A 25328-nucleotide genomic window follows, 5' to 3' on the forward strand; every position below is an offset into this window, starting at 1 on the left:
GCCTGCAAAATCAGGTTTCATAATCAGACATGCTGGGAAAATTCCTCTGCTCTGTTTATATAATTTCTTCATAGTTTATTTGGTTTAGATAACTGCGTTAGAGAGTTCTTTTGTGCATTACCATGCAAATGTATTGGTCAAAGTTGACATTGACTTAGTCTTTGACCTTCTAGATCTGTATTGACTATAAAGATGAATGACAATGGTGAACATGCTAACATGCTACAAGGTATGCTAACAAGGACATGTCTGCTAGTGTCAAGCATTTATATATCTTGAGACATTTTTGCAGCACTCTTTCTAAAAAGCTCTCATTCTGTTCACTTCAACAATCATAAAAAATACTTCTTGTTACTTTAACCTGAGAATAAGTACTAGCCGTCACAATACTGAATTATCAATACTAATTATCAATAATCAATATGTGCTTTCTCTTCGAACATGGCTTTTGGTATTTTTTATTCACTGATCTATCAGAGTAATACAGGTGAAGCCAGAGTTTCTCTCCTCTGTGGATCGTTTGTTATTTGAGTATGGCTGTTTTTTTTTTCCCAAAGGACATGCTAATTAATAAGCATGTTTAAATCCTTATTGTCAATTAAATTTAATACCAATCTTATACCAATACGGCGCTGACACTTATATTCATTATTAAATTTTCACCAATACAAAGCTTATATTACAATTATATATTCTGACTAAATACATGTAAAAATAAAGCATCACAGTTACAACATTTATTCTGTAAATTTCAGTAAATACAAATTTTCCATCGTAGTTTATATGCATATCTTTTTACAGAATAAAAACAAAATTGTCAACTACAATCAAGTGTATACAGGTGCATCTCAATAAACTTTGAATGTAGTGGAAAAGTTCTTTTATTTCAGTAATTCAACTCAAATTGTGAAACTTGTGTATTAAATAAAGTTTTTGGTTCTTTTAATTGTGATGATTTTGGCTTACATTTAACAAAAACCCACCAATTCACTATCTCAACAAATTAGAATAAGACTATTAAAAGACAAATAAAAAAGATAATAATAATAATAATAATAAATAAATAACATTTAGTGAATTGTTGGTCTTCTGCAAAGTATGTTCATTTACTGTACATGTACTCAATACTTGACTCCTTTTGCTTTAATTACTGCCTCAATGCGGCGTGGCATGGATGTGATCAGTTTGTGGCACTGCTGAGGTGGTAGTGGAAGCCCAGGTTTCTTTGACAGTGGCCCCATTTTTTGGTCTCTTGTTTCTCATTTCCCTCTTGACAATACCCCATAGATTCTATGTGGTCAGGTGCCAAATCCTGCTGGAAAATGAAATCAGCATCTTCAAAAAGCTGGTCAGCATGAAGTGCTCCAAATTTCTTGGTAGAGATGGGCGCAGTTACTTTAGTTTTCACAATGGAAACACAATGGACCAACACCAGCAGATGACATTGTACCCCAAATCATCACAGACTGTGGAAAATTAACACTGGACTTCAAGCAACTTGGGCTATGAGCTTCTCCACCCTTCCTCCAGACTCTAGGACCTTGGATTCCAAATGATCGTTTTAATCGTTTTAAACGGTTTGCATCTCTAATACGCATTAATCCACAAATGACTTAAGCTGTTAACTTTTTTAATGTGGCTGACACTCCGTCTGAGTTAACACAAACCAATATCCCGGAGTAATGCATGCACTCAAACAGTACACTGACTGAACTGCTGTGAAGAGAGAACTGAAGAACACATATTTTGAGCAAGTTTAGAAGGTTTACAAGTTTGCCTTTAGAAGGCAGAGTCATTACCGACAAAAATAAAAACAAACAATCAACTAATTACTAATTCAGTGGATCAACCACTGATTTATGTAGACTGTAGTGCATCTACCTGGTAATGCAATGATCTTTGGAAACTGTGGTCTCCTACCTCCAGAGAGCAGCACACATATTGTGAGTGATGCTGCAGAGAGGTGGGAAACACAGAGTGGATTAGCGGAATCATCGAATCTTCAGTGGAGCGGTAATAGACAGCTTTGAGCTGGGGTGATGGAGGATTGGTAAGAGGGGCACCTCAGCTGATGAGGGCAAAGGGGCAGTGGCTCCATCCACCGGGCCACCCCACTGTGCAAAGCCCTGAGTTTCACCCAAGACCATGGTAGTCCTACAGCTAGACCAGCACTCTTCCAGCACTTAAAGGTCCGTTTTTCATGCTTTTTTTGAAGCTTTGATTGTGTTTGCAGTGTGCAATATAACATGTGTTCATGTTTCGCGTATAAAAAAAAACTGAGTATTTTTCACACAATTCACTTATCTGTATACTGCTGTCTTCACTGTCATAAAAACGGGCTGATGACTTCCTTGTTCTAAAAAGTCCCTCCTTCAGAAATACGTAACGAGTTCTGATTGTGCCATCGGTTCCTGTATTGTGATTCGACACCAGCTTAGAGCACGCTGCCCTCCTGGAAATGCGATTGGGCTAGTTTTGAGAAACAAGTGGGCAGGATTTGTTTTGAAAACCTGTCAATCCTGATCTGAACCATAGACAGTAAAATAACGCACGTGCTGGAGATGTACTTATAATCACAGGAGCGTTTTTACTGATGAGATGCACATGAAAATCGCATTCTATTTTTTTGCACAGCCCTAATATCTAGTTAACAAAGCTAAACAGCATGTAATAAGTTACAGAACTTACAGGTTGTGGTCCATAAACAATGCCTTCTCCAGACAAAGAGGGAACTGCTCCATCTTTCAATAATAATCTTTGTGCGAATCTGGCATTAAACTGATTGAGCAAGCTGTCATCAGCAAAATGTGCTGCACATAGTTTTACATGTGGATTATAATTTTCGGGAACCAAGTTAAACATAAATTGTAACCATTGATCTCTAAGTACAGCGTCTCTGGGAAGCTCAAACAAAGGTGATTGGACTCTGAGATGAAAATAACAGCGTTTCGACCACACATGGCGACAAACACAAATGCAGCTCTTCCTCTTCTCCGTCGGAGTGCAACAAGACCACGCCCCCTTTTTGTGTATTCATGTGGGCGGTGGTTAGTCAAAAAAACTGTTTTAGTAACATCATTACTGCAGGAACTAGAGGGCTGTAGTCCAAATGGGTCATTTTTTTGTAAGCAAATTCTGTTAAATAAAATATCTCGCTTGGCATTGAACTTTGAGCTTTAGAATTTAACAGATATTATTTATACTCTAACAACAACATTACTCACTAACTAAAGTTTAAAACATGGGATCACGAAGAACGGGACCTTTAACTTTAACAAACCAGTTGAAAACAGCATGGAAATTAATGGTAGCCTAAAGTCTTTTCAACAGGGTAGTCATCCAGATATAAAGTCTACTAATTGGTGAATTAAAGGGGTCATATGATGCGATTTAAATTTTTGCTTCCTTTTTGGAGTGTTTCAAGCTCTTGGTACATAAAAAAGTTCTGTAAAGTTGCAAAGACAAAAGTCTCAAATCCAAAGAGAGATTCTTTATAAAAGTTAAGAATCAACCTTGCCTACCTAAAATGGCTCATTCTTACGTGCCCCCACATGTCTACATCATGATGTGGGAAGATTTGCACAATGGCGTCCAAATTTCTACACAAAGAAAGAAGGCGTAACTTTTATTCTTGCAATGGCCGCCGCCGCCATTTCATGTTTATACATGAAAATATATAGCTTCCTTTGTTTAAGGGAGTCCCTCAAAAGGACAATAGGTCCTGTTTGTAATTCGCGACTAGTTAATGCAGACCCAACACTGACTAGTGGCAGAACTAATAGTCCATGGAACTCAAGCATTCATGTTTCTGTGTGTTCTGTAGGTTTCTGCGTGGGCTCATATTCCTTTGTGCTGACTTGAGTCATGCCTTCGTTGAGGATACTCAAGCTTGTCTAAGCAGATGGAACATCATTCATCCTGCAAGCAACATAGATTTTAGTCAGTGTAGTTGTATTAGAGAAAGAAGATGTTGCATTCATAGCCAACCGAAATTTGTGCCACATTCATAACCATGTCTTTATTTTATCCATGTAAAACATGTTTCAGGTTTAACATGTTTAACATTTCAGGTGTTCCTGTTGCTCAAGTGGTAGAGCATTGTGTTAGCAAGCAAGCAAGCACAAGGTTGGGGGTTCAATTCCCTGGGAATACATGATAAAAATGTATAGTCTGAATGCACTGTAAGTTGCTTTGGATAAAAGCGTCTGCTAAATGCTTTAATTTAATTTAATTTACCTTCAATGTGACATTGTGTTAACTGAAATCAGTGTAGCTTGGAGTTTAAGGAACTTTCCTGTTTGTTTTACATTTCAAGATGTGTATCTTTCAGTTTCATTTACTTTACACATCTGATTTTTTCTGATTATTTTTCCAGTCACATCTGCCAGCATTGATTTATTAAAAAAGAAACAGTGTTTCTAAATTGCATTTATACAAACAAAAAAGAAAGAAAACAAAAGAAAAGAAAAGAAAAAAGAAAAAAAACATGACAGAAGTGTCAGGCCAAACTTCCACTGCCCTATTCAAAGAGGATTTCTCCAGTTGTTAACAGATCTGAATGACTTTGATTTCATTTTCAAAGCAAAGGTCTACTTGAAAGCTTCTAAAATATTCCGTTTTTTTTTTTTTTTTATCAGTTTTTGGAGTTTTTCATAATGATTCCGTTTCCTGAATACAAATAACACTTGTGGGCCTGATATGTCAAAAATGACAAGCCCAGCACTCATTGATTCGAATAATTATGATAATTGGTGAGAGTTATTGACTGCTCAGACTTCATCATTATTCTATACAGCATTGTTCCTTGCAGGCAGGCAGTGGAAACCCCAGCTACAGATGAAATGGCAATGACTTCAGGTCATGGGATTACTGGGATCAGACCTGGTCTCTCGGAATGGCAAGCAGAACACAAGATGCTTGTTTGTAACTTTTTATTTATAGTCAATAGCAAAGAAAAAAAAAACTTTGGCACTATGCTGTTGAAATACAATGAGTGTGGAATTCATTTGGGTATCAGCTGACATTATGATACTCATTTGACTGTAACAATGAGAGTATAGTATTGTAGTAGTGCTACTTTACTGTCACTTCATGGTTTTACCTTAATCTACACAAGCTACAAACAAAAAAAAGGCGTATTATATTTTAGTTACATGTAAGGGCCAATATGTTTATATAAATAAAATACAATTTAAAAAAATCCAATCATTTATCAATTATTATTATCAATTTATCTTTTTTTTCTGATACAAACATAATTTATGGTGACAGTATTAAATGTGAATAGGTAAATTCATATTAAAAACAATAAAAACATACCTAGGATACAATCGAGTAAAAATTTTGCCTATAGGTACTGCAATCTGTGAATCAGTGTTGGGATTTTGTTTATTTAGATGAACTGTCTAAACATGTGTATTCACTAGAAAGAATCTGAATTAAAACTGAAACAATACTACAAACTAAAACTTTAAGGTACAGCATACATTATTATTATTATTATTATTATTATTATTATTATTATTATTATATATATTTTATTATTTTTTTGACAGTACCAGAAGAATCAAATAAGTCATTTGCAATAAAGAGGTTTGGATGAATCTCAATTAGGGTGACAATTTTAATCTTGTACAGGTAAATTTATATGAAATATAACAAAAACATCTAATAAACAGTCGATTAGAATTTTAGCCTACAATGATCTGTGAATCAGAGTTGTGAATCTGTACTTTTAGAATAGATGAACATTTTAACAACCGTATTCACTAAAAAAGTATCTGACCATTACAATAAAATCTTTGAGTAACTGAACATAGTATAAAAATATTAAAATATATATGTTTTTTCTTTTTTTTTCACAATATTCACCCATATACAAGTTTTCTGTCAGTGTCTGGAGAATCTGTTATCTGGAATCTGTAAATCAGTTTTGTGATTCTGTTTTATAAACCATCTAAATAAACGTATTCACTAGAAATAATCAGATTTTGCAACAATATGAGAAAGTGTACCATTTAGGATGAACCAGTTTACTGGAATAAATCAGACTTTCCAACACTGTATATGAAAGTGAAGAAGTTTAGGTGACTGTGTTTGTTTATTACCTCAAATAAGAATATCATTTGATAAAGCTTCTTACTTGCAAAGTAAGTTGTGAAAATGAGGAAAATAGCTGAACTACTGTTACAATGCTGGGAAATATAATTTATTAACAACACTGTTTGTAGCTAGAGTAGGTGCTCCTCATAGTCAGTGCTGATTCTCCTTTAAAAATAATTTTCATTCTAAGCTAATACTTAACCTTTGACTCTGGACTTTTGTGTTGATGTCCTGGTACTAGTGACTTGACTTACTAGTCCTTGTTTTTCAAAGACTAATTTGACTCCATGTGGAAAACTCCAATATGAGTGACACAGACCAGCTTTGGTTTTTCCACTAGTTCATTTCTTGTGATATGTGTTTCTAGAGACACAGAGTGATGAATGGAAAGTGCAAAACAGATGTCTATTGCACAAACAAAGCCCATGACCAATTTTTATGTAAATTTGTCAGGTTTGAGATAATACACATTGTAAGATGACTGTATCTTGCTCTAAATTTTAGTTTTTATAGAATTTGTCTAGGATTTCATACATTTATTTGTTTAGCTGATTTTCTTTTGCAGCATTTACACTCATAAATGATTGTGGTTTTGGCAGTAAACATTACTGATTTTTATGGTGCATTTGTTTGACTTCCCATTTGGTTTATTTATCACGGTGTCTGTGCTTGCTTAGAAAGACATTTATCAAATTCTATTTTATTTTTAAATTAAACGAGAAGTTTATGAGAATATGTATGCTGCTTTGCCTCTTCCAAAACTAGGAACATTCATTAATCTCCCTCGATTCGGAGCTATATTAATAAACTGTAATGACATACAGTATGTTAGACGGCAAGTGTTATACTTTTTACAGACTCTCACACTACACAGTACACCCTGGACTACATTTCCCATACTCCATTGCACCAATCACATTCACCTGATAACAATCACACCAAGCACCTGAGACCAATCACACACACACAGCACAATCATCAGGCACACTTTATAAGCATTGGACACGGCCGAGTATTGTTCTGCACATATCCCTCTCAGTTGCGATCCCAAGCCATTCAGTGTTTGTTTTCATAGTCTTGTTTTATAGTTTTCATACTCTTGTTTCAGTTTATAGTTTCCATTGTCTTGTTTCATTTTCTAGTTTTCATAGTCTTATCTTAGTTTCTAGTTCATAGTTTAGTCTTTTTTCTTACCTTGCCCTAGTGTTTTGACCCTTTGCTCTGGATACAGGATTCCCCTCTTGCTTAGCCCTCTGTATTGTAATCATACATGTATTGTAATCATAATTTGTAATCATAATCACTTTGTATCATTCATCACCTTGGAAAGAAACATTACGTTCTCTCGAAACAAACAGACTGAAGTAAGCAAGCACATAGCAATGACTTAAAAAATGTTTTGGACACAATTCCAAGTTCCAAGTATTATGCAAATACCATGGTAAATAAATATGATAGGCTAATTGTAGTTTTTAGTATCACTGAATTTGTATTGTAATGTTTTAATGCCTGACATCCGTTTTAGTTCTCTCTCACTCCACGCTGTCCCTCGCTTGAGCAGTTTTGGCATAGACAGTGCCTGAGAGACATGCCTCAGTGGCACCCAGTCTGAACATGAAAGCTTTTGGAGTTGAGAAAGTGTCTGTGCTGTGTATTAGATGACAAGAGAGAGAGAACCTGCTGAATGAACTGAGAAATATACTGCAACTGTTTTTGTTTATCATTGTGCAGCTATTTTCAAATTAAGTATGGGCTGAAAAATGACCTTAATTTACAGTATGAAAAATATACAGTTTGCAATTTAGTTTTCACGACTCATTTAAATTTGCCATCTTCATGATGTTGCATTTTAACTAGACATATCATACTGTTTTTATTATTTAATATTTTTCCCCTCTATGATCAGCCTCTGGTTTTTTTTATATTACTCAAAATTTTTTCATCATGATTTGGCCTCTTTAAACATTATTTAATCATGTGTGCACATGCTTTGCAGGTTCCCCTCTGGGTTTCCATGCTGGATTGGAGTATTTACCTCACCATGTTAAGAAGAAAATAAAGAGCAACTCGCGAACACGCAGAGAGACGTATGAAGATGAGATCTTTAACATCGAGGTTCTGTTGGGTGTGGACTGCTCTGTAGTGGTGTTTCATGGCAGAGAGCACATCCAGAAGTACCTCCTGACCCTCATGAACATTGTAAGTTTTCCAAACCCCATTAGAAAGATTTTAAGCTTGAGGTGGATGCTAATGTTTATGGTACTGAGATGACCTTCATAGCCTATTATCATATGCACATCATATGCATTACTGTATATCGTAACACACAAATCGTAAATGTTTTCCATACTCTTAAAAAAATACAGGTTATTTATTGTCTTCTATGATTCCATGCAGAACCTTTATCCATGGAACCTCTGCATTGCACAAAAGCTTCTGGAAAAAGGGTTATTTTAATGTTCTTAACACATAAAAGTGCCAAAAAGAGGGGTTTTGTAGCAATGCAATAGAAAATGCAACAGGTTCCCCAAAGAACCTTACTCTGAACTGTTCTTAAAAAAACTATTTTTTTCCGTTTTAATAATCTGAATAAACAATTCCATTTTAAAGAACCTTTTGTGCAATGGATTATGTGAATATAAAAGGTTTTTCATGGAACAATAAATGTGAATAAAGAATCCTTATTTTTAAGAGTATGAAAACAAAATGTTTTTTTTTATATTTCCTAGATGCTAAAACCCCCTTTTGTAACTTTAACTTTATGGGAAAGTGTCCTCCTACTCTAAGTTACATTGTAAAGTTAACTAAATGTCATTTGCTAAATGTTAGCTAAATGACCAGTAATTTTTACCTCAGGAACCTATTGGTTTTCTGTCTAATATAAACAAATCTTTTTCCAAAAGATCTCCCTCAACATCACAATTCAGACAGTGCTATGGTTATTTACAATAAATAATTAATTTTAACAGACATTTACAAAAATTACTTTAAACTCAAACAGAAAATTAGCATTACTTGTGTATATTAGGGCTTGACGCTTGGAAGTTGATCCAAACCTCCATCTGTCTCCCTGAAAACTACTCTGAGTCAGGAAATTACATCCACAACCTTGACAAGGTTTCCTAACTGAAAGATTGATGTACTTGAGTTCCTTAAAAAAGACCGGACTTCGCAATGATCTTGCTGTCAAACCCGCACAACAAAACATTTTATGCCTTTCCCTCCGTTTTTCTTATTCATTTTTGACTCATTTTCAAAAAAAAAAAAAAAAACAACCTTCCCCAATGCTGAGCGATGTTCCATAGTCTACTTGAAAATATGTAATACTTAATAATAAACTAGAAGTTTTTTTTTGGGGGGGGGGGGGGGTAGCTAACGTTATACAGTACATATAAACTTTATACAAGTTTGCTTGAAGCACAAATAAAACTACTGAAGAAAAAACGTTAACTCTAATATTCTTTTTATTGGACCTTGTGGCGATTTGACATTTTGAAATGAAACAACACGCAAAATATTATTTGTGTAGCTAGAGCTGTTGTCATTCTTATAGTTATATGTGACATATAAGTGACTATAAGGTCTTACAACTTACATTCCTCCATCCTCGTAATTCCCTCATTTACAGTTCACTTTTGTCTGGATGGCGGTCCTGTTCCCAAGCAGAAGACAAGCTCCGATGGAAGACCTTGCTGCATTATTAATTTAGTCCTAATGATTTTCTGGCACTTTGGCCTCTTATACGTTAATTAGCTACCTGCCAGCTACAAGCAGAGATCTAGACTAATAAAATACAGACAGGGTCTTGGAGAGGGCCAGTGCTAATGAGAGACTCGCTGCTAAGGTGATTAGTATGGCGTGTGTGTTTGTGTGTGGGGGAGAGACCAGAATAAAAACGAGAGTATGGACTGATAATAGTCATATGTGCCAGGTAAATATATATATATATATATTTAAATAATATCAAATTAAATATTGCATTTAATTTACAAATACACACAAACTCACAGTTTGGTTACTGTTTTTTTTTTCTTTTTTTTTTTTTTAGTTGATAATGTTTTATTTTAACGTCCAGTTCTCACTATTAACTAGTTGCTTATTAGCAAATTAGCATATTTGCTGTTTATTTGTACTTCACTTTTCTGTGAAGCTTTTTTGCAATGATTTGTAATGTGAAAAAGTGCTATACCAGTAAAGATGCATTTAATTGAACTTATAAAGCATAAGTATATTAATGCCTTATTCTGCATGACCATATTCTAGATCTTTTAATCCTACACTTAAAAATTACCTTACTAACTATTAATTAGCGGCAAATTAGGAGTTTATCAAGGCAAAGGTTGTAGTTAACAGTTAGTTGATAAACTAAAGTGTGACCGTTTAGTTTTATTGTCAAAAGGAGTGGTATGATAAGGAATAGGCATCTAATTGTATCTTTATGCATTCTGGTGAGGGTTTGAGTGTTTTAGTGGAAACTATAGGTAGAATTTCCCTCTTTTGCTGAGTATCTGCTTTCCATAAACAGAATCAGATTTTTAAACTTCCTCTAGTTTAATCCACTAGTAATTAAAGGCTGTAATTAAAGCAAAAAGGTGGTTCAACGAAATAGTGACACAAGGGATGCTTTTTTTTTCAATTCAGTGATTCTCTCTCTCTCTCTCTCTCTCTCTCTCTCTCTCTCTGACTTGCTGGTGTTATATCTTTCACTTCGATGTTATGAGTTGCACTGAGTAAATACAGCTGTATAAAACAAAAAAATAATCTCTCTCTGATCATGCAGTGTGTTAGAGTGTACCAGAGAAACTCTTCATCTCCCCCAGCTCCACCTGCCTAGATTTCCTAGGGAATTTATGTATGCCTATTCACACAACAGAAGCATATCTTACATGCTCAGGGCAACATGTATCAGATCTAATCAGCCATAGTCTTGTGTAGCCATACCTTCAAACTGACAGATATTTATCTACAAATATATATATGTGTGTGTGTATATATATATATATATATATATATATATATATATATATATATATACATTTAAATCTGAATGTATAATAGACATTACGCTTCCGCAAATATATAAATGTCCGAAAACATGTCCGAGCACCAGTAAATGATCACTTAGGGTTGACCTTTAAATCCTTCTCAAGGTGACTAAGTGCTGTGCGTTTTTCAGCTCACAGCCAGTAAACTCTGCTTTTCCTGTTAAACTTCTCAAATCGCCTCTGGCACTGTGACAGTGTGTAGTAAGGCTATGTTTGTGTTTTTTGCTTGTTTATCCTTTGTTTTTTATTATGAATTGTTCCACAGGTGAATGAGATTTATCAGGACAGCTCCCTGGGTGCCCATATTAATGTTGTCCTGGTTAGAATCATGATGCTCTGCTCCTACAAGGTAAGACAGCATCAGCTAGCTTCCTTCACCAGTAGCTGGCCAACAGAGATTGTATTGAAGTATATATTTTGTTTCACCACTGTAGCCAAGAAAGTTTCAAAGTTGGGTTTTTGAATTTATTTTGTAATGGATGTAACAATTTTGTAATTTTGTATTCATACAAAAAAACAATTTTGTAGTCATACAAAGTGGTCCAAAAGTTCAATCCAGCAGGTTTAAGTTTCTTTATTATTTGGGCCACTTTTGATTTTTACTAATAAAAGATTAAAATTATTTAGACATCTAAAATCAAACTTTTGAAAATTACAGAAGATTTCTCTTGAAAACACCCGGTCAAAATGATACAGTAACTCAGAAATTATAGAAATGTATGAATTAAAAGTAAGTAGAAATTATTATAACATGAATCAATTTGGCTTAAAGGGGTAATATAATGCAATTTAACATTTTCCTTTCTCTTTGGAGTGTTACAAGTTGTTTGTGCATAGATAGGATCCCTAAAGTTGCAAAGACTAAATTCTCAAATCCAAAGAGATATTCTTTATAAAGTTAAGAATGAACGCAACACATAAAAAGACAGTATACGTCATTATAATCAGTAATTATGTCCCCACTGGATGCAACAAAAGCCTCATTTGTAATGGGTTTTATTGATGTTGCCTCGTCAAATCTAGACACAGCAACACAGTAAGGTGAGGGGCTTAACATTTCCGTCACACGCTTGAGGATAGATGGCCAATCAGCATGCACCTCGCTTTTCAGAACGCTGAGCTTTGTAAAAATCGACACTTTTCAGAAAGGCAGGCCATAGAGTAGAAACAATAATGTACATTATGTGGAAAATAATTTTTCCACTTAAACACATTGCATTACACCAAATACACAACATAATGTTATTTTTAGCAACGTCATATGACCCCTTTAAGCTTTCTAATACTCTATGTAAATTAAATTAGATTTTGATCAAGTCCTCTTTTTTTCTTGGATTCTACAATGGTTTCTAAATTCAAAAAACTAAATAAAAAATGTGTCAGTTAATGGTGTCATGTATTAACCTATGATTTGTGTTGGTTTTGTTAGTCCATGAGTTTGATTGAGCTGGGCAATGCTGCTCAGAGTCTGGAGAATGTCTGTCGCTGGGCCTTCCTGCAGCAAAAAGAGGACAAGAATGATGCAGAATACCACGATCATGCCATTTTCCTCACCCGACAAGAGTTTGGGCCCACTGGCATGCAAGGTAATACTTTTGAAACTCCATGAATTTACATGTAAACATAACATGATGCATGTACAGTACATCAACAATCTCAGATATGCAGACCAATTGAAATTGGTGTAACTGGAATAGTAAATTGCAAACTTACCGCAATTTAATGCAGCATACAACCGCTGACAACGATTTATCTTCCTTCTCTTTGCAGGTTATGCTCCTGTTACAGGAATGTGTCACCCTGTGAGAAGTTGCACTCTGAACCATGAGGATGGCTTCTCGTCAGCTTTTGTTGTGGCCCATGAGACAGGACATGTGTGAGAAAAACTTTCCACCATAATATGCCACCACTGAACATTGTTGAAGAAGCTCGAGCCCCAAGTTAATCATAATTTAAAGTAGTTCAAATACTAGTAGTTCAACCAAAACCACTACTGTATTTTCTGGATTATAGTCAGGTGCGACTTATTTATCAAAATTAATTTGACATGAACCGAGAGAAATGAACCAAGAGAAATGAACCAATAGAAAACATTACCGTCTCCAGCCGCGAGAGGGCGCTCTATGCTGCTCAGTGCTCCTGCAGTCTACACTAAGCAGCATATAGCGCCCTCTCGCGGCTGTAGACGGTAATTTTTTCTCTTGGTTCTTGGTTCTAAATAAATGCGACTTATAGTCCAGTGCGACTTATAGTCCAGTGCGACTTATAGTCCGAAAAATATGGTAATTATTTAAAATCCAAGCCATTAATAAGAAGGTTACTATATTGAAAATATTGAAATATAATGATTTTATATTTCTACATATTTGATCATATTTTATATATCACTGCAAACAATGAAGATGTTGTGTGTGTATATATAATAAAATATATCTGAATACATAATTAAATTAAATTAAATTCTCCAAAGCGACTTACAGTGCATTCAGGTTAATTTTTACCTATCATGTGTTCCTGTGGAATATAACTCCCAACCTTGCGCTTAATAACGCAATGCTCTACCAATTGAGCTACAGGAACATTATATAATACATTGGATAAAAATATACATAATATATTATTTGTTACATACATGCTTTCCCTCACCCACATTTCCATTCAGCACAGAAGATAACTGCATAGAGTTAGTGCATATTTTTAATTTTTTTTATATATTCAGACTGGGGATGGAGCATGATGGCCAGGCGAATGAATGTGGGGATGAGGTTCCAATGGGCAGTATAATGGCTCCTCTGGTTCAAGCAGCCTTCCACCGCTTTCATTGGTCCCGATGCAGTCAACAGGAGCTCAGGCGATACCTCAAGTGAGTTACTTGGTTTTGGTGGCTTCCTGCTTTGTAACATATGAATATATTCTTTTATTCATCTGGTTCCTTGATTACAAATTCTAAGATAGTACTATAACTCATGCAGTACATATGACTGTCTCCGTGACGACCCCTTTGATCATGAGTGGCCCACTCTACCCCAGTTGCCTGGTCTGCATTACTCTATGGATGACCAGTGCCGCTTTGATTTCGGCATGGGCTACATGATGTGCACTGCGGTAAGTGAAAGAGAGACTTCGTTACTCCAGCCAACCTGACATGCCATCTCACTCCACATTCAACCACATCAACTAGTTAGGTTAATAGTTAGTAAACCTGGTAATGCAGCATACTGGGTTCAAGTTAGGATAATGAGATAATACTAAAAATATCATAATTTTTATGTAAATAAAGTTTAACTTTTTAAAAATTTCAAACAGAGAAAATACAGCAGCAGAATATGGGTGTCAGTCCTGTGTTTGAGTCCTTAATATGGTTATGTTTACACACAGTATCATTATTAACAGGAATCGACAACCACATTCTATAACCGAACTCACACTCATACATTTTCAGGACTCATGCTCTCAGAAAACTTGCTGGGCTAATGGAACAAGACTAGACAGCTAGCTGTCTATAAGATCATACACTGCGAGAGTGGCTCTGCACTTGTCTACCATGTGTTACAGGTTTTCATCAACTTACAGAGATGCAGATATGAGCTGTGTGTCATCTGAAGGTTTACATCCACTGGAGGTGCTCCCTTCAGTTTTTTGTTCTATGCATAACTCAAATGCTCACAGCTCGATTGGACACTGTCTTGTCAAAGGTACTGCCCCAGTGACAGCTTCTGTACCTATTTTTTCTAAAAGTGTAGGGAATACTGACTTGACTCCCATTGCACATTCATACAGACAGTATTCAAAACGCTACTGCAAGCCGCTGTGTGAACGGGACATTTCGAGAATCACACCTGCAAGTAAATGTGGTTGTCAATCCCAAAAACTGACAGTGTGAACGTAGCTTTAATAAAATTACGAATATTAAAGATTTTGCACTGTATTTCTAGGTGACTAATCAGATGTAATCAAATTATTACATTGCTAATGTAACTATTTATAGAGACAATCATACAGTATGTCTTTTGAAACAACACTGCCCAGATGCTCTTTGGATTATTCTTAAATCATTCTGGAGATAAAAATCATCAGATTTCAGTTCTTCTTGTTTATCTAAAATTGTTATGGTAACCATATAATAATAATAATAATAATAATAATAATAATAATATATATATATATATATATATATATATATATATATATATATATATATATATATATATATATATATATATATATATATATATATATATATATATAAAATTAAGTTGTGTAAGTCATAATTTATATTTGTATCCTTTTATTTATTTTCTTAAATATCTAAATTTTGTTTTGTTATGTTTTATTATTTTTTAATCATTTTTCTTTAAAATTTTAATCATTATTTGTCTGATTTACATATTAATTATTATTTTTAAACTATTAATGATTCACTTTTTAGTAATCAATTATTCTCGTAGATGCATTTCTCATGTACAGCATGTTCGTACTTTCAGTATTTTTAAGGATCGTATACCTGGAAACGAATTTCTAAAATGAAATAAGATTTTACCCATTGTTATCAATGGTTTCCTGTTATGAAAAGTAAAATAAAGATTTGTTTAAAAATGTGATACATTTTAAAATAATGCAAAATAGAAAAAAATATATATTTCTGGACTGCTGGACCCCACTTTCAGCATGTTCTATAATAAGAAATCATGTTGTTTAAGCAGGTGCAAGCAGGTAATTAATCTGTAAACAATAAAATCTCTGAAAACTATTTAAAAACACTTTTTTTTAAAAAAAAAACAAGACTTCTCCCAATTTTCCCATTTCTCTGCCAGTATACGGCCATGTAATCTGGGCTGGTCACATGGTCTGTGTATATGAATGCGAGCATGACTGTTTCTTTTAGTACAGCACCTACGATCCTTGCAAGCAGCTGTGGTGCAGCCACCCCGAGAACCCTTTCTTCTGCAAGACCAAGAAGGGCCCTCCTATCGATGGGACCAAGTGTGCAGCAGGAAAGGTTAGATCTTATACTCAGAACATGAGCATATACCCAGAACTATACTATAACTGAATACTAACTATAACTGATACTATTTTTCTTTTAAAACATTAGTCACATTTAAATCTAGACTCAAAACTCATCTGTTTAGCTGTGCATTTATTAAACGAGCACTGTGCGATGTCCGAACCGATTGCACTGTATTTTACGTATTCACTGTATTTTATGTAAAATAATTTTCTATTTTTAACTGTTTTAAATTAATTTAAAATAAGTCAATTTTTAAATAATTTCCTACGTTTTTTTATTATTCTTCTTCTTCATGATTATTTTACTTTCTTTTATGTTAAGCACTATGAATTGCCATTGTGTACGAAATGTGCTATATAAATAAACTTTCCTTGCTTTTTATTTTCTCCCTCTCTCTTTATTTCTCTAGCAATGTTTTAAGGGTCACTGTATCAAGCTTACGCCAGACATTCTCAGGCAGGACGGCCACTGGGGTCAGTGGACCAAGTTTGGTTCCTGTTCTCGTACCTGTGGTGGTGGAGTACAGTTCCGCACTCGTGAGTGTAACAACCCAAGGTGAGTGTCTTCAAATCGGTGAAAACGTTTTTTTCATCTTCTCACATTTCTCCTTTGACTTGAACAAATCTATTCTGTTGTAGTCCAGCCAACGGGGGACGCACTTGTTATGGAAACAACTATGAGTTCCAGCTCTGCAACATGGAAGAGTGTGCAAAGGCCCTAGCTGACTTTAGAGAGGAGCAGTGCGAGATGTGGAACCCTCACTTTGAGCATGAGGGCACCAAACACCATTGGCTGCCCTACGAGCATCCTGAACGTGAGAAATTACCTGATTTATTTAGTGTTATTTATTTCCACACCATTTTTGTTCAGTCTCATTTTATGCTGGTGAAAAAGACATTGGAACAGTCACATGGCTTTGTATTTTTCATTTTAATACTTCTTTGCTGCCCAAGCCTTTATGGGGCTCTAAGCTGAGTTTTAATTTGGGTGGCCCCTCATTGCCACCAATATGACGGATTATTGTCAATGCTTGATTTGTCTTGCATAGTAATTCATGGCAGCTTTCACTGGCCAAGGCCCGACCATGAGTAAAGATGGGTATCGTTAAGGTTTTAAAGGTTTTACTACTCTTACCAATACTGCTTAACGGTCCGGTACTTTAACGTTATTCTTATCGGTACTTTGTGTTGTGTGTGTGTGTGTGTGTGTTTTTTTTAAGAATTTGATTTGATTTATTTAATTATATCAAGAAAGCCTTACAGTTAACATAAAAACAAAAAGGCATCAGATACAATCGAGGATAAAAACACAATAAAGTCCAGGACTTATTTCCATTGTGGTCCTCAATAACAAGTTGAGAACAGAATTACTATTTCTTTATTTTTTTTATGTAAAATTAATAATACGCTTGTCTTGGACCAGAGGTGTTAGGAGGAGTTGGTTGGTTCATAGTAGCTGCAGCTTAAAAAAAAAAAAAAATCTCTCTCTCTCTCTCTCTCTCTCTCTCTCTCTCTCTCTCTCTCTCTATATATATATATATATATATATATATATATATATATATATATATATATATATATATATATATAATAAAAAGGTTGCAAAATGTGGCAATTGGCTATTTTGTAAACTAACTTGAGGTGCTGTGCATTTAAGTTAGCCAAATAAATGTTTACATTTACATACTGATTTTTCCTTATTTGGAATTTTAAAAGCAAGTAGACAATATGTTGATTTCATTCTCATTTTTCCCAAAAGAAATCAACTGAATTTCTACGTAAGGTTAGCAAACCAGGGAGATTTTACATTTGTTTTAAATGACGTGAAAAAAGTTGATTCAACGATTTTAGCATACATACCTGTGGTAGATCGGGCAACAACCAGAGATGAGCTAGCTAGGCAGGTGATACACATAATGCACTTTTGAAAGATGCTTTGACAGATTGGTTGTGTTTCAGCCCTTACATGCAAATATTGTTTTGCACTTATGACAACGAGGGTTGTCAGCATTAACTCTAGTGAAGTATAACCACACTTTGGAATGTTTTGCTCTCTCTGCCATCGTCACTCTTTGTATTAAGCGGGAGTTTTCCTTATGCGTGTACCACGCTCGTTCTTGTTGTGTGTGTGTGACTCACACAGAAAGCCTCCGCGGCGCGCATGCGAGTTCTTTCAGATCTCACAGACAAACGTCTTAATATGATCGCAAATTAGAAATGTTTGGTAAGATAAAATGTGCACGATAATATTAAGCAAATCTCTTCGCCATCGTCACTCTTTATTATTAAGCAGGAGTTTACGTACAGTTAATGCATGTGCGTGCGCTCGTTGTGGTGTGTGTGTGTGTGTGTGACTGACAGACAGCCTCTGCAGCGTGCATGAGAGTTCACGCAGATCTCACGGACAAACGTCTTAATATGATCGCACATTAGAAATGTTTGGCGAGATTAAATGTGCACGACAACAAGCAAAAATACATAGTACATTTTTTTTCCTCCAGTACCGAAAGCAGAACCGATACCGTCAGATCTTACTGATAGTACGGTCTTTCATAATTTAGCCCCGGGGCCAGTTTAATACCGGGTTTCAGTACCCATCACTAACCATGAGGCCGTTTGACAGACATGTCAAACAACCACTCACAGTTAGTTTTGCGGCATGGAAATGTCGCCACAATAACAGGCCGGTGTGTAAAACTCTCAAACATATTTTAAACATTATATGCCGAGAACTTTAAATATTTCACATACTTTTGAAAATCCAGCATTTAGTTGATCCTGATAAGAGCTTGTCATCACAGTTGTAAACACAGCACCTTTCTTGTTTCGGTAGACTGGTTTGAAGCCACAGAATTTTTGTTTAAAGATGAAACGTAAAAGGACGCTACACACACGTCTCGCAGAAATCCTGTGGCATTTAACCAATCTGATGATGACATCATCGCATGAACGCTCCTGAAGTGTTTCTAGTTTTTAGCTAATGGTCCGTGGGCATGACATCTGAGGCTGAGACTAATGCTTGATTATAAGTATTTCACAAAAAAAAATAAAAAATCAAGCTGTCATTTCATGTGTAAGGGTATGTAGTTTACAGTTGCTTGAAAGTGCAGATGATTGCTTTCATTCCGATAAGCTTGCTGCTCAACATTCAAATACGTATGCAATGCACTTCAAATACCCTCCACCTTGCCCAGCTCCACCTGTATAGATCTCCTATGGGGTCATTTAATCTACAGTATACTATGTTATATTTGTAATTTCATATAGGCTAAGTTATATGTGTTACGGAAAACCACAGGAAGCTGAGGAATAACAGAAAGACAGTTTATTGAGGCACAAGCAGAGGAGCAGGTAGTGCTGGGTAGAGTGATATGGAGTATGGCAGTGATGAAGTGATCCGTAGTACCAGGGTAGAGACGTCAAAGGAGGGAGGTGTACCTCACACACGCACGGAGATGGGTGGGAAATTCAGGAGATCGCTGGAGAGAGGTAAGAAGAGATAGAGTTAGTCCTTAGAGTTAGCATACAGGTAAGACCTTGTTGCAAACGAGACCGGACGCTGACTGATTGCGTGTGTGGTATTTGAAGTGCAAAGGTGATTGGATGATGATGAGGGTCAGGTGGAAGTGCTCAGTACTCAGTTGAGGGCCTGCGTTGTGAATGAGTGGAGGTGGAACCTGGCGTGTTTGTAACAGTACCCCCCTTCCCCACGTCCCGCTCCTGAGGGCCGAGGACCTCGACGACATGGTGGACGTCCTCCTCCTCTGGGAGCAGGCTGGTTAGGATGACTGGAGTGGAAGGTGTTTAGTAAGTTTGGATCCAGGATGTCATTGCGTGGGACCCATGAACATCCTCTGGACCATATCCTGCCCAGTCCACTAGGTATTCAAGTTGTCCACCACGCCGCCGGGAGTCCAGGATGTCTCTTACTTCATAGGCAGCACCGTCTTCTAGGAGGAGTGTGGGGGGGGGGGGGCTTCGGCTTCACCAGGTTCTGTGGAGGGAGAAACAGAGGGATGGTGAGGTTTCAGGAGAGACACATGGAAAGTGGGGTGAATCCGGTACTCAGGTGGTAATTGTAGTTTGTAAGTGACCAGATTGATCTGCTCAAGGATGGTGAATGGGCCAATGAATCTGGGACTTAGCTTGCGGCAGAGCAGGCACAGGCGGATGTAGAGGTGGACAGCCAGACCTTCTGACCGGGTTGGTATGTAGGAGCCTTGGATCGGCGAAGGTCGGCTGTCATTCTGCGCACACGTAGGGCCCGCTGGAGTTGGTGGTTGGCTGTGTCCCAGACCCTCTCGCTCTCCCAGAACCAGTAGTCGATGACGGGGACATCCGAGGGTTCACCTGACAAGGGGAAGTGGCACACACTGGAATGGAGTAGGTTGTCGCAGGGAGTTCTGTGCATACTCGGCCCACCCTAGGATCTGGTTCCAGGAGTTCTGGTGGCCGAGACAGAAGGTATGGAGGAAGCGTCCAATCTCCTGAACCTTCCTCTCTGTCTGCCCGTTCGATTGTGGATGGTATCCGGAGGACAGACTGATGGCCACACCTCGGAGTGAATGGAATGCCTTCCATAACCGGGAGATGAACTGAGGACCTCTGTCTTAGACAATGTCTTCTGGGATGCTGAAGTACCTGAAGACATGGTTAAATAATAACTCGGCTGTTTCCATGGTCGTGGGCAGATTGTTCAGGGGGAGAAGACGACATTACTTAGAAAATGACTCAGGTAATGGGGCTGATGATGACCTTTTTTGGGATAATGGTTTTGGGTTCCTCTAGATTTTCTCCGGGGGCGTGACACCGGGACAGGGCATCAGCCTTCACGTTCTTTGCCCCTGGGCGATACGAGATGGTAAAGTGGAAGCGGGTGTAGAATGGTGCCCAGCAGGCTTGTCTCGGATTTAACCTCTTGGCGACCCGAATATACTCTAGGTTCTTGTGGTCCCTGAGAACCAGAAAGGGGTGTTTGGCTCCCTCCAGCCAATGCCTCCATTCTTCCAGGGCCAACTTGATGGCCAACAGCTCATGGTTGCCAATGTCATAATTGAACTCCGCCAGGTTGAGCTTCCGGGAGAAGAAGGTGCATGGGTGGAGGCGACTGGGATTCCCCTGCTGCTGAGATAAGACCGCTCTCACTCCAGTAGAAGAGGGGTCGACTTCAACGACGAAGGGTCGGTCGGGTTCAGGATGGACCAGGAGTGGAGCGGTTGTAAATGCCTTCTTGAGGGAGTTGAAGGCCTCTGTGGTGGCTGGAGTTCAAGAGAGTGATTTTGGCTTATTTTGGAGGAGACTAGTGAGAGGGCTGGTGATGACACTGTAGTTCTGGATGAACCGTCTGTAGAAATTGGCCTTCCCCTCGTCCATCTGGATGCCACTGCTGTTGATGTTGTAACCAAGGAATTGCACTGAGGGCTGATGGAAGGAGCATTTCTCGGCCTTGAGGTAGAGCTTAAAGGCCCTCAGGCATTGCAGGACCTCCACAACATTGCGACGATGTTCCGCTAGGCACCTGGAGTAAATGAGGAAATCATCAATGTAGACGAGGACAAACTTATGGAGGAACTCCCAGAGCAACTCATGGATAAAATCCTGGAAGATGTAGGGAGCGTTAACAAGTCCATATGGCATCATGCAGTACTCATATTGGCCAGTATGGGTTATGAAGGCAGTTTTCCACACGTCCCCCTCTCGTATCTGGATGAGGTTATAGGCGCTGCGGAGGTCCAACTTGGTGAAGACAGTGGCACCACTGAGATGTTCCAGGGCAGCTGGGACGAGGGGAAGTGGATATCGGAATTTGACGGTTATGTTGTTAAGAGCCTGATAATCGATACAGGGTCGTAAGCCTCCATCCTTTTTTTTCTGATGAAGAAAAGCAACAGCTTGTCAGCATTTGCAGCGCCAGGTGGTAACAACGTTCAATGGTGTGGCTCTTTGCATAGGATCCCTAATGTCGTCACAACATAACTCACAGTGACTGATAGATAAGAAATGTCTTGATTAAATATGTACCCCTCTTAAAGGAACACTTTTTTTAAATGTTCCAACTCCCCTAGAGTAAAACAGTTGAGTTTTACCATTTTCGAATCCATTCAGTCGATCTCCAGGTCTGGTGGTAGCACTTTTAATTTATCTTCGCATAGATTAGATTAGATTAGATTAGACTAGATTCAACTTTATTGTCACTGCACAAGTAGGTACAAGGCAATGGAATGCAGTTAGCATCTAACCAGAAGTGCAATAAGCAGTAAGTACAGAATATACAAGGTCTATAATATGTACAATAACTATACAAATAAGTATTATGGACATAATTTACAGATTTTAAATACTATTAGCATGATATACAGATAGGTGTACTATGAACATACTGTGCAGATGGAATATGTAAAAGTGTACGTACACTATAGGCAGAACTATGAACATATGAACATAATTACACTATTGCAATGGACAGTATTTGTGTGGTGTGGGGGGTCTTGAGGGGTGTCAGAGGGCAGAGTTCAGCAAGGAGGCTGTTCCTGAATCTTGTGGTCCTTGTCCGGAGGCTCCTGAAGCACCTCCCGGAGGGCAGGAGGTTAAACAGTCTGTGGTCAGGGTTAGAGGAGTCCTTGAGAATGCTGCGAGCTCGACGTAGACAGCCTTTCCTCTGGATGTCCTCAAGAGCAGGAAGTGGTGTCCCTGTAATGTGTTGGGCAGTTTTCACCACCCTCTGCAGTGCCTTGCGGTCAGCCACTGAGCAGTTCCCATACCAGACTGTGATGCAACTGGTCAGGATGCTCTCAATTGCACATCGGTAGAAGTTCACCAGGATGGATGAAGACAGCTGATTCCTCTTCAGTGTCATGAGGAAGAAAAGGTGCTGGTGAGCCTTCTTGACCGGGCTGGAGGTGTTTGTGGCCCAGGACAGTTCCTCCAAGATGGTGGTTCCCAAGAACTTGAAGCTGGAGACACGTTCAACAACCATCCCGTTAATGTGCATGGGGTCATGCGTGCTTCCTTTCTTCTTCCTGAAGTCCACAATGAGCTCCTTAGTCTTATTGGTGTTAAGGAGCAGGTTATTGTCAGCGCACCATGTGGCCAGGTGCTGTACCTCTTCCCTGTAGGCATACTCATCGTTGTCTGTGATGAGGCCAATCACCGTGGTGTCATCTGCAAACTTAATGATGGAGTTGGATCCATGCACAGGCTTGCAGTCGTGGGTCTAAAGGGAGTAGAGGAATGGTCTCAGCACACAGCCCTGTGGTACGCCAGTGTGATGGTGGTGGAGTGGGTGTGGCCTGACTGAACATGCTGAGGCCTGTTGGTCAGAAAGTCCATAATCCAGTTGCAGAGGGAGGTGTTAATGTCCAGGTCTCCAAGTTTTGTGGTCAGCTTGGAGGGAATGATGGTGTTAAATGCTGAACTGAAGTCAACAAATAACATCCTAACATATGTGTTGTTATGGTCCAGGTGTGTGAGTGCAGAGTGCAGCACTGTGCATACTGCATCCTCTGCATAGAAGAGTTTCTGCATAGAGAGCATATAAGAGCTTCTCTCTTTTTCCTATTTGAAACTTGACTCTTCTGTAGCTACATCATGTACTAAGACCGACGGAAAATGAAAAGCTTCAATTTTCTAGGCTGTTTTGGCTAGGAAATATACTCACTTTCTGCCGTAATTGTTTAAAAAAATACAATAAAATCAATACATCAATTCCATGAATTCAAAAGCATGCACAAATGTATGTCTGTGCTAGAACTACAAATATGAATTGCATAAATTTGTCTGTGGTCTGTTTTTTTTTGGACAGCTGAAGAAAGATGTCAACTGTACTGCCAGTCTAAAGAGACAGGAGACGTGATATCCATGAAAAGAATGGTGCATGATGGCACACGTTGTTCCTACAAAGACCCTTACAGCGTGTGTGTGCGTGGGGAATGTGAGGTAAAGGTTATTCAAACACACCCACACAAACCATCCTTCACTGAAGTTCATCTTCAAATACCATATAATGAATAATATCAGGCCTAATCAGATATCTGAGGCCTTTCCGCTCCTCACTGCCAGGTAAATTGTTGATTTGCTAGAATAGGATGCTGTCTTCACTGTTCTGTGTTTAGTTCTGTTATCGGTGGAATGCATGACTGCTGAGTCCTTTGAGCAAGGCAGATTGATGAAGAACATGCTTAGATATCAATGTTTTACTAGTGGAATTAAAAGATGAAGTGCATGTGTGAATATATATGAATATAATTTCTGTTAATCGGGTCAGTTTATCTAAAGTCAGCACTTCTATGTCTCTATATATTCTTGGATCTTATAAATCCTGCTCTCTGCACAGAAAGTGGGCTGTGACAATGTTATAGCCTCGGAGCTAGAGGACGATAAGTGTGGCGTGTGTGGAGGAGACAATGCCACGTGCAAGATTGTCAAAGGAAATTTCACCCGCAGCACGAGGAAACCAGGTGAGCTCCATGAACAGGTCTCCATGAACAGGTTTTCAACCCAGATTCATTTAAAAATTTTAGTCACATAATTTCAAATCTCAACGTTCCTTTGGCTCAGTCGTAGAGCATTGTGTTAGCAGTGTAAAAGGTTGTGGTTTCAAGTGCCAGGGAATACATGTTAGGTTAAAAAAAATGTATATCCAAAATGCACTGTAAGTGACTTTGGATAAAATGTCTGCTAAATGTATTTTTATTTTTTGTGAATTGTCTTCTTAGGTTTTCTGAAGATCCTGGAGATTCCTAGAGGAGCACGCCACATACAGATCCATGAATTCAAAGGAACTCCACATGTTATAGGTATAAATCCCATATACTGTAGTAGTTAGAAACTCCTTTGTTATTGATGGAGAGATTAGGACTTCTCCTGGTACTGAGAACATTAGGAGCTCCAGCTCAGTGACCATGAAGCACCTTAGCTACTTAGAAGTATCTAAGATCCTTGTTTTTGTCTCACTGGGTACATGAATTGGACTTCATAGAGTTAGGAGTGTTCCTGTAGCTAAAGTGGTAGAGCATTGCGTTAACAAGCGCAAGGTCGTGGGTTCTATTTTCAGGGAACACATGATAGGTAAAAAGGATTACCCAGAATGCACTGTAAGTCGCTTTGGATCAAAGTGTCTGCTAAATGCATAAATTTATTTTTTATTTAATTTTTACTAATGTTAAATTGTCC

The 25328-nt window shown here is 37.8% G+C and overlaps 1 protein-coding gene across 1 annotated transcript in view; it reads left to right on the top strand.

The window, feature by feature from the left end:
* The window catches only part of LOC127941635 (A disintegrin and metalloproteinase with thrombospondin motifs 2-like), a gene marked incomplete at its 3' end in the record, with an annotated part of 44121 nt that extends 19169 nt beyond the window's left edge, over window positions 1-24952 (top strand). Inside the window, exons 2-13 of the mRNA XM_052536932.1 lie at window positions 8099-8301; window positions 11413-11496; window positions 12577-12733; window positions 12918-13023; window positions 13867-14010; window positions 14120-14252; window positions 16033-16146; window positions 16568-16713; window positions 16797-16972; window positions 23959-24092; window positions 24490-24613; window positions 24872-24952. Coding sequence (XP_052392892.1) covers window positions 8099-8301; window positions 11413-11496; window positions 12577-12733; window positions 12918-13023; window positions 13867-14010; window positions 14120-14252; window positions 16033-16146; window positions 16568-16713; window positions 16797-16972; window positions 23959-24092; window positions 24490-24613; window positions 24872-24952 — 1602 coding nt within the window. The remainder of the gene's footprint in view (window positions 1-8098; window positions 8302-11412; window positions 11497-12576; window positions 12734-12917; window positions 13024-13866; window positions 14011-14119; window positions 14253-16032; window positions 16147-16567; window positions 16714-16796; window positions 16973-23958; window positions 24093-24489; window positions 24614-24871) is intronic.
* Between the last annotated feature and the right edge of the window lie 376 nt (window positions 24953-25328).

The sequence above is a fragment of the Carassius gibelio genome, chromosome A21, assembly GCF_023724105.1.
Source record: "Carassius gibelio isolate Cgi1373 ecotype wild population from Czech Republic chromosome A21, carGib1.2-hapl.c, whole genome shotgun sequence".
Lineage (NCBI taxonomy): Eukaryota > Metazoa > Chordata > Actinopteri > Cypriniformes > Cyprinidae > Carassius > Carassius gibelio.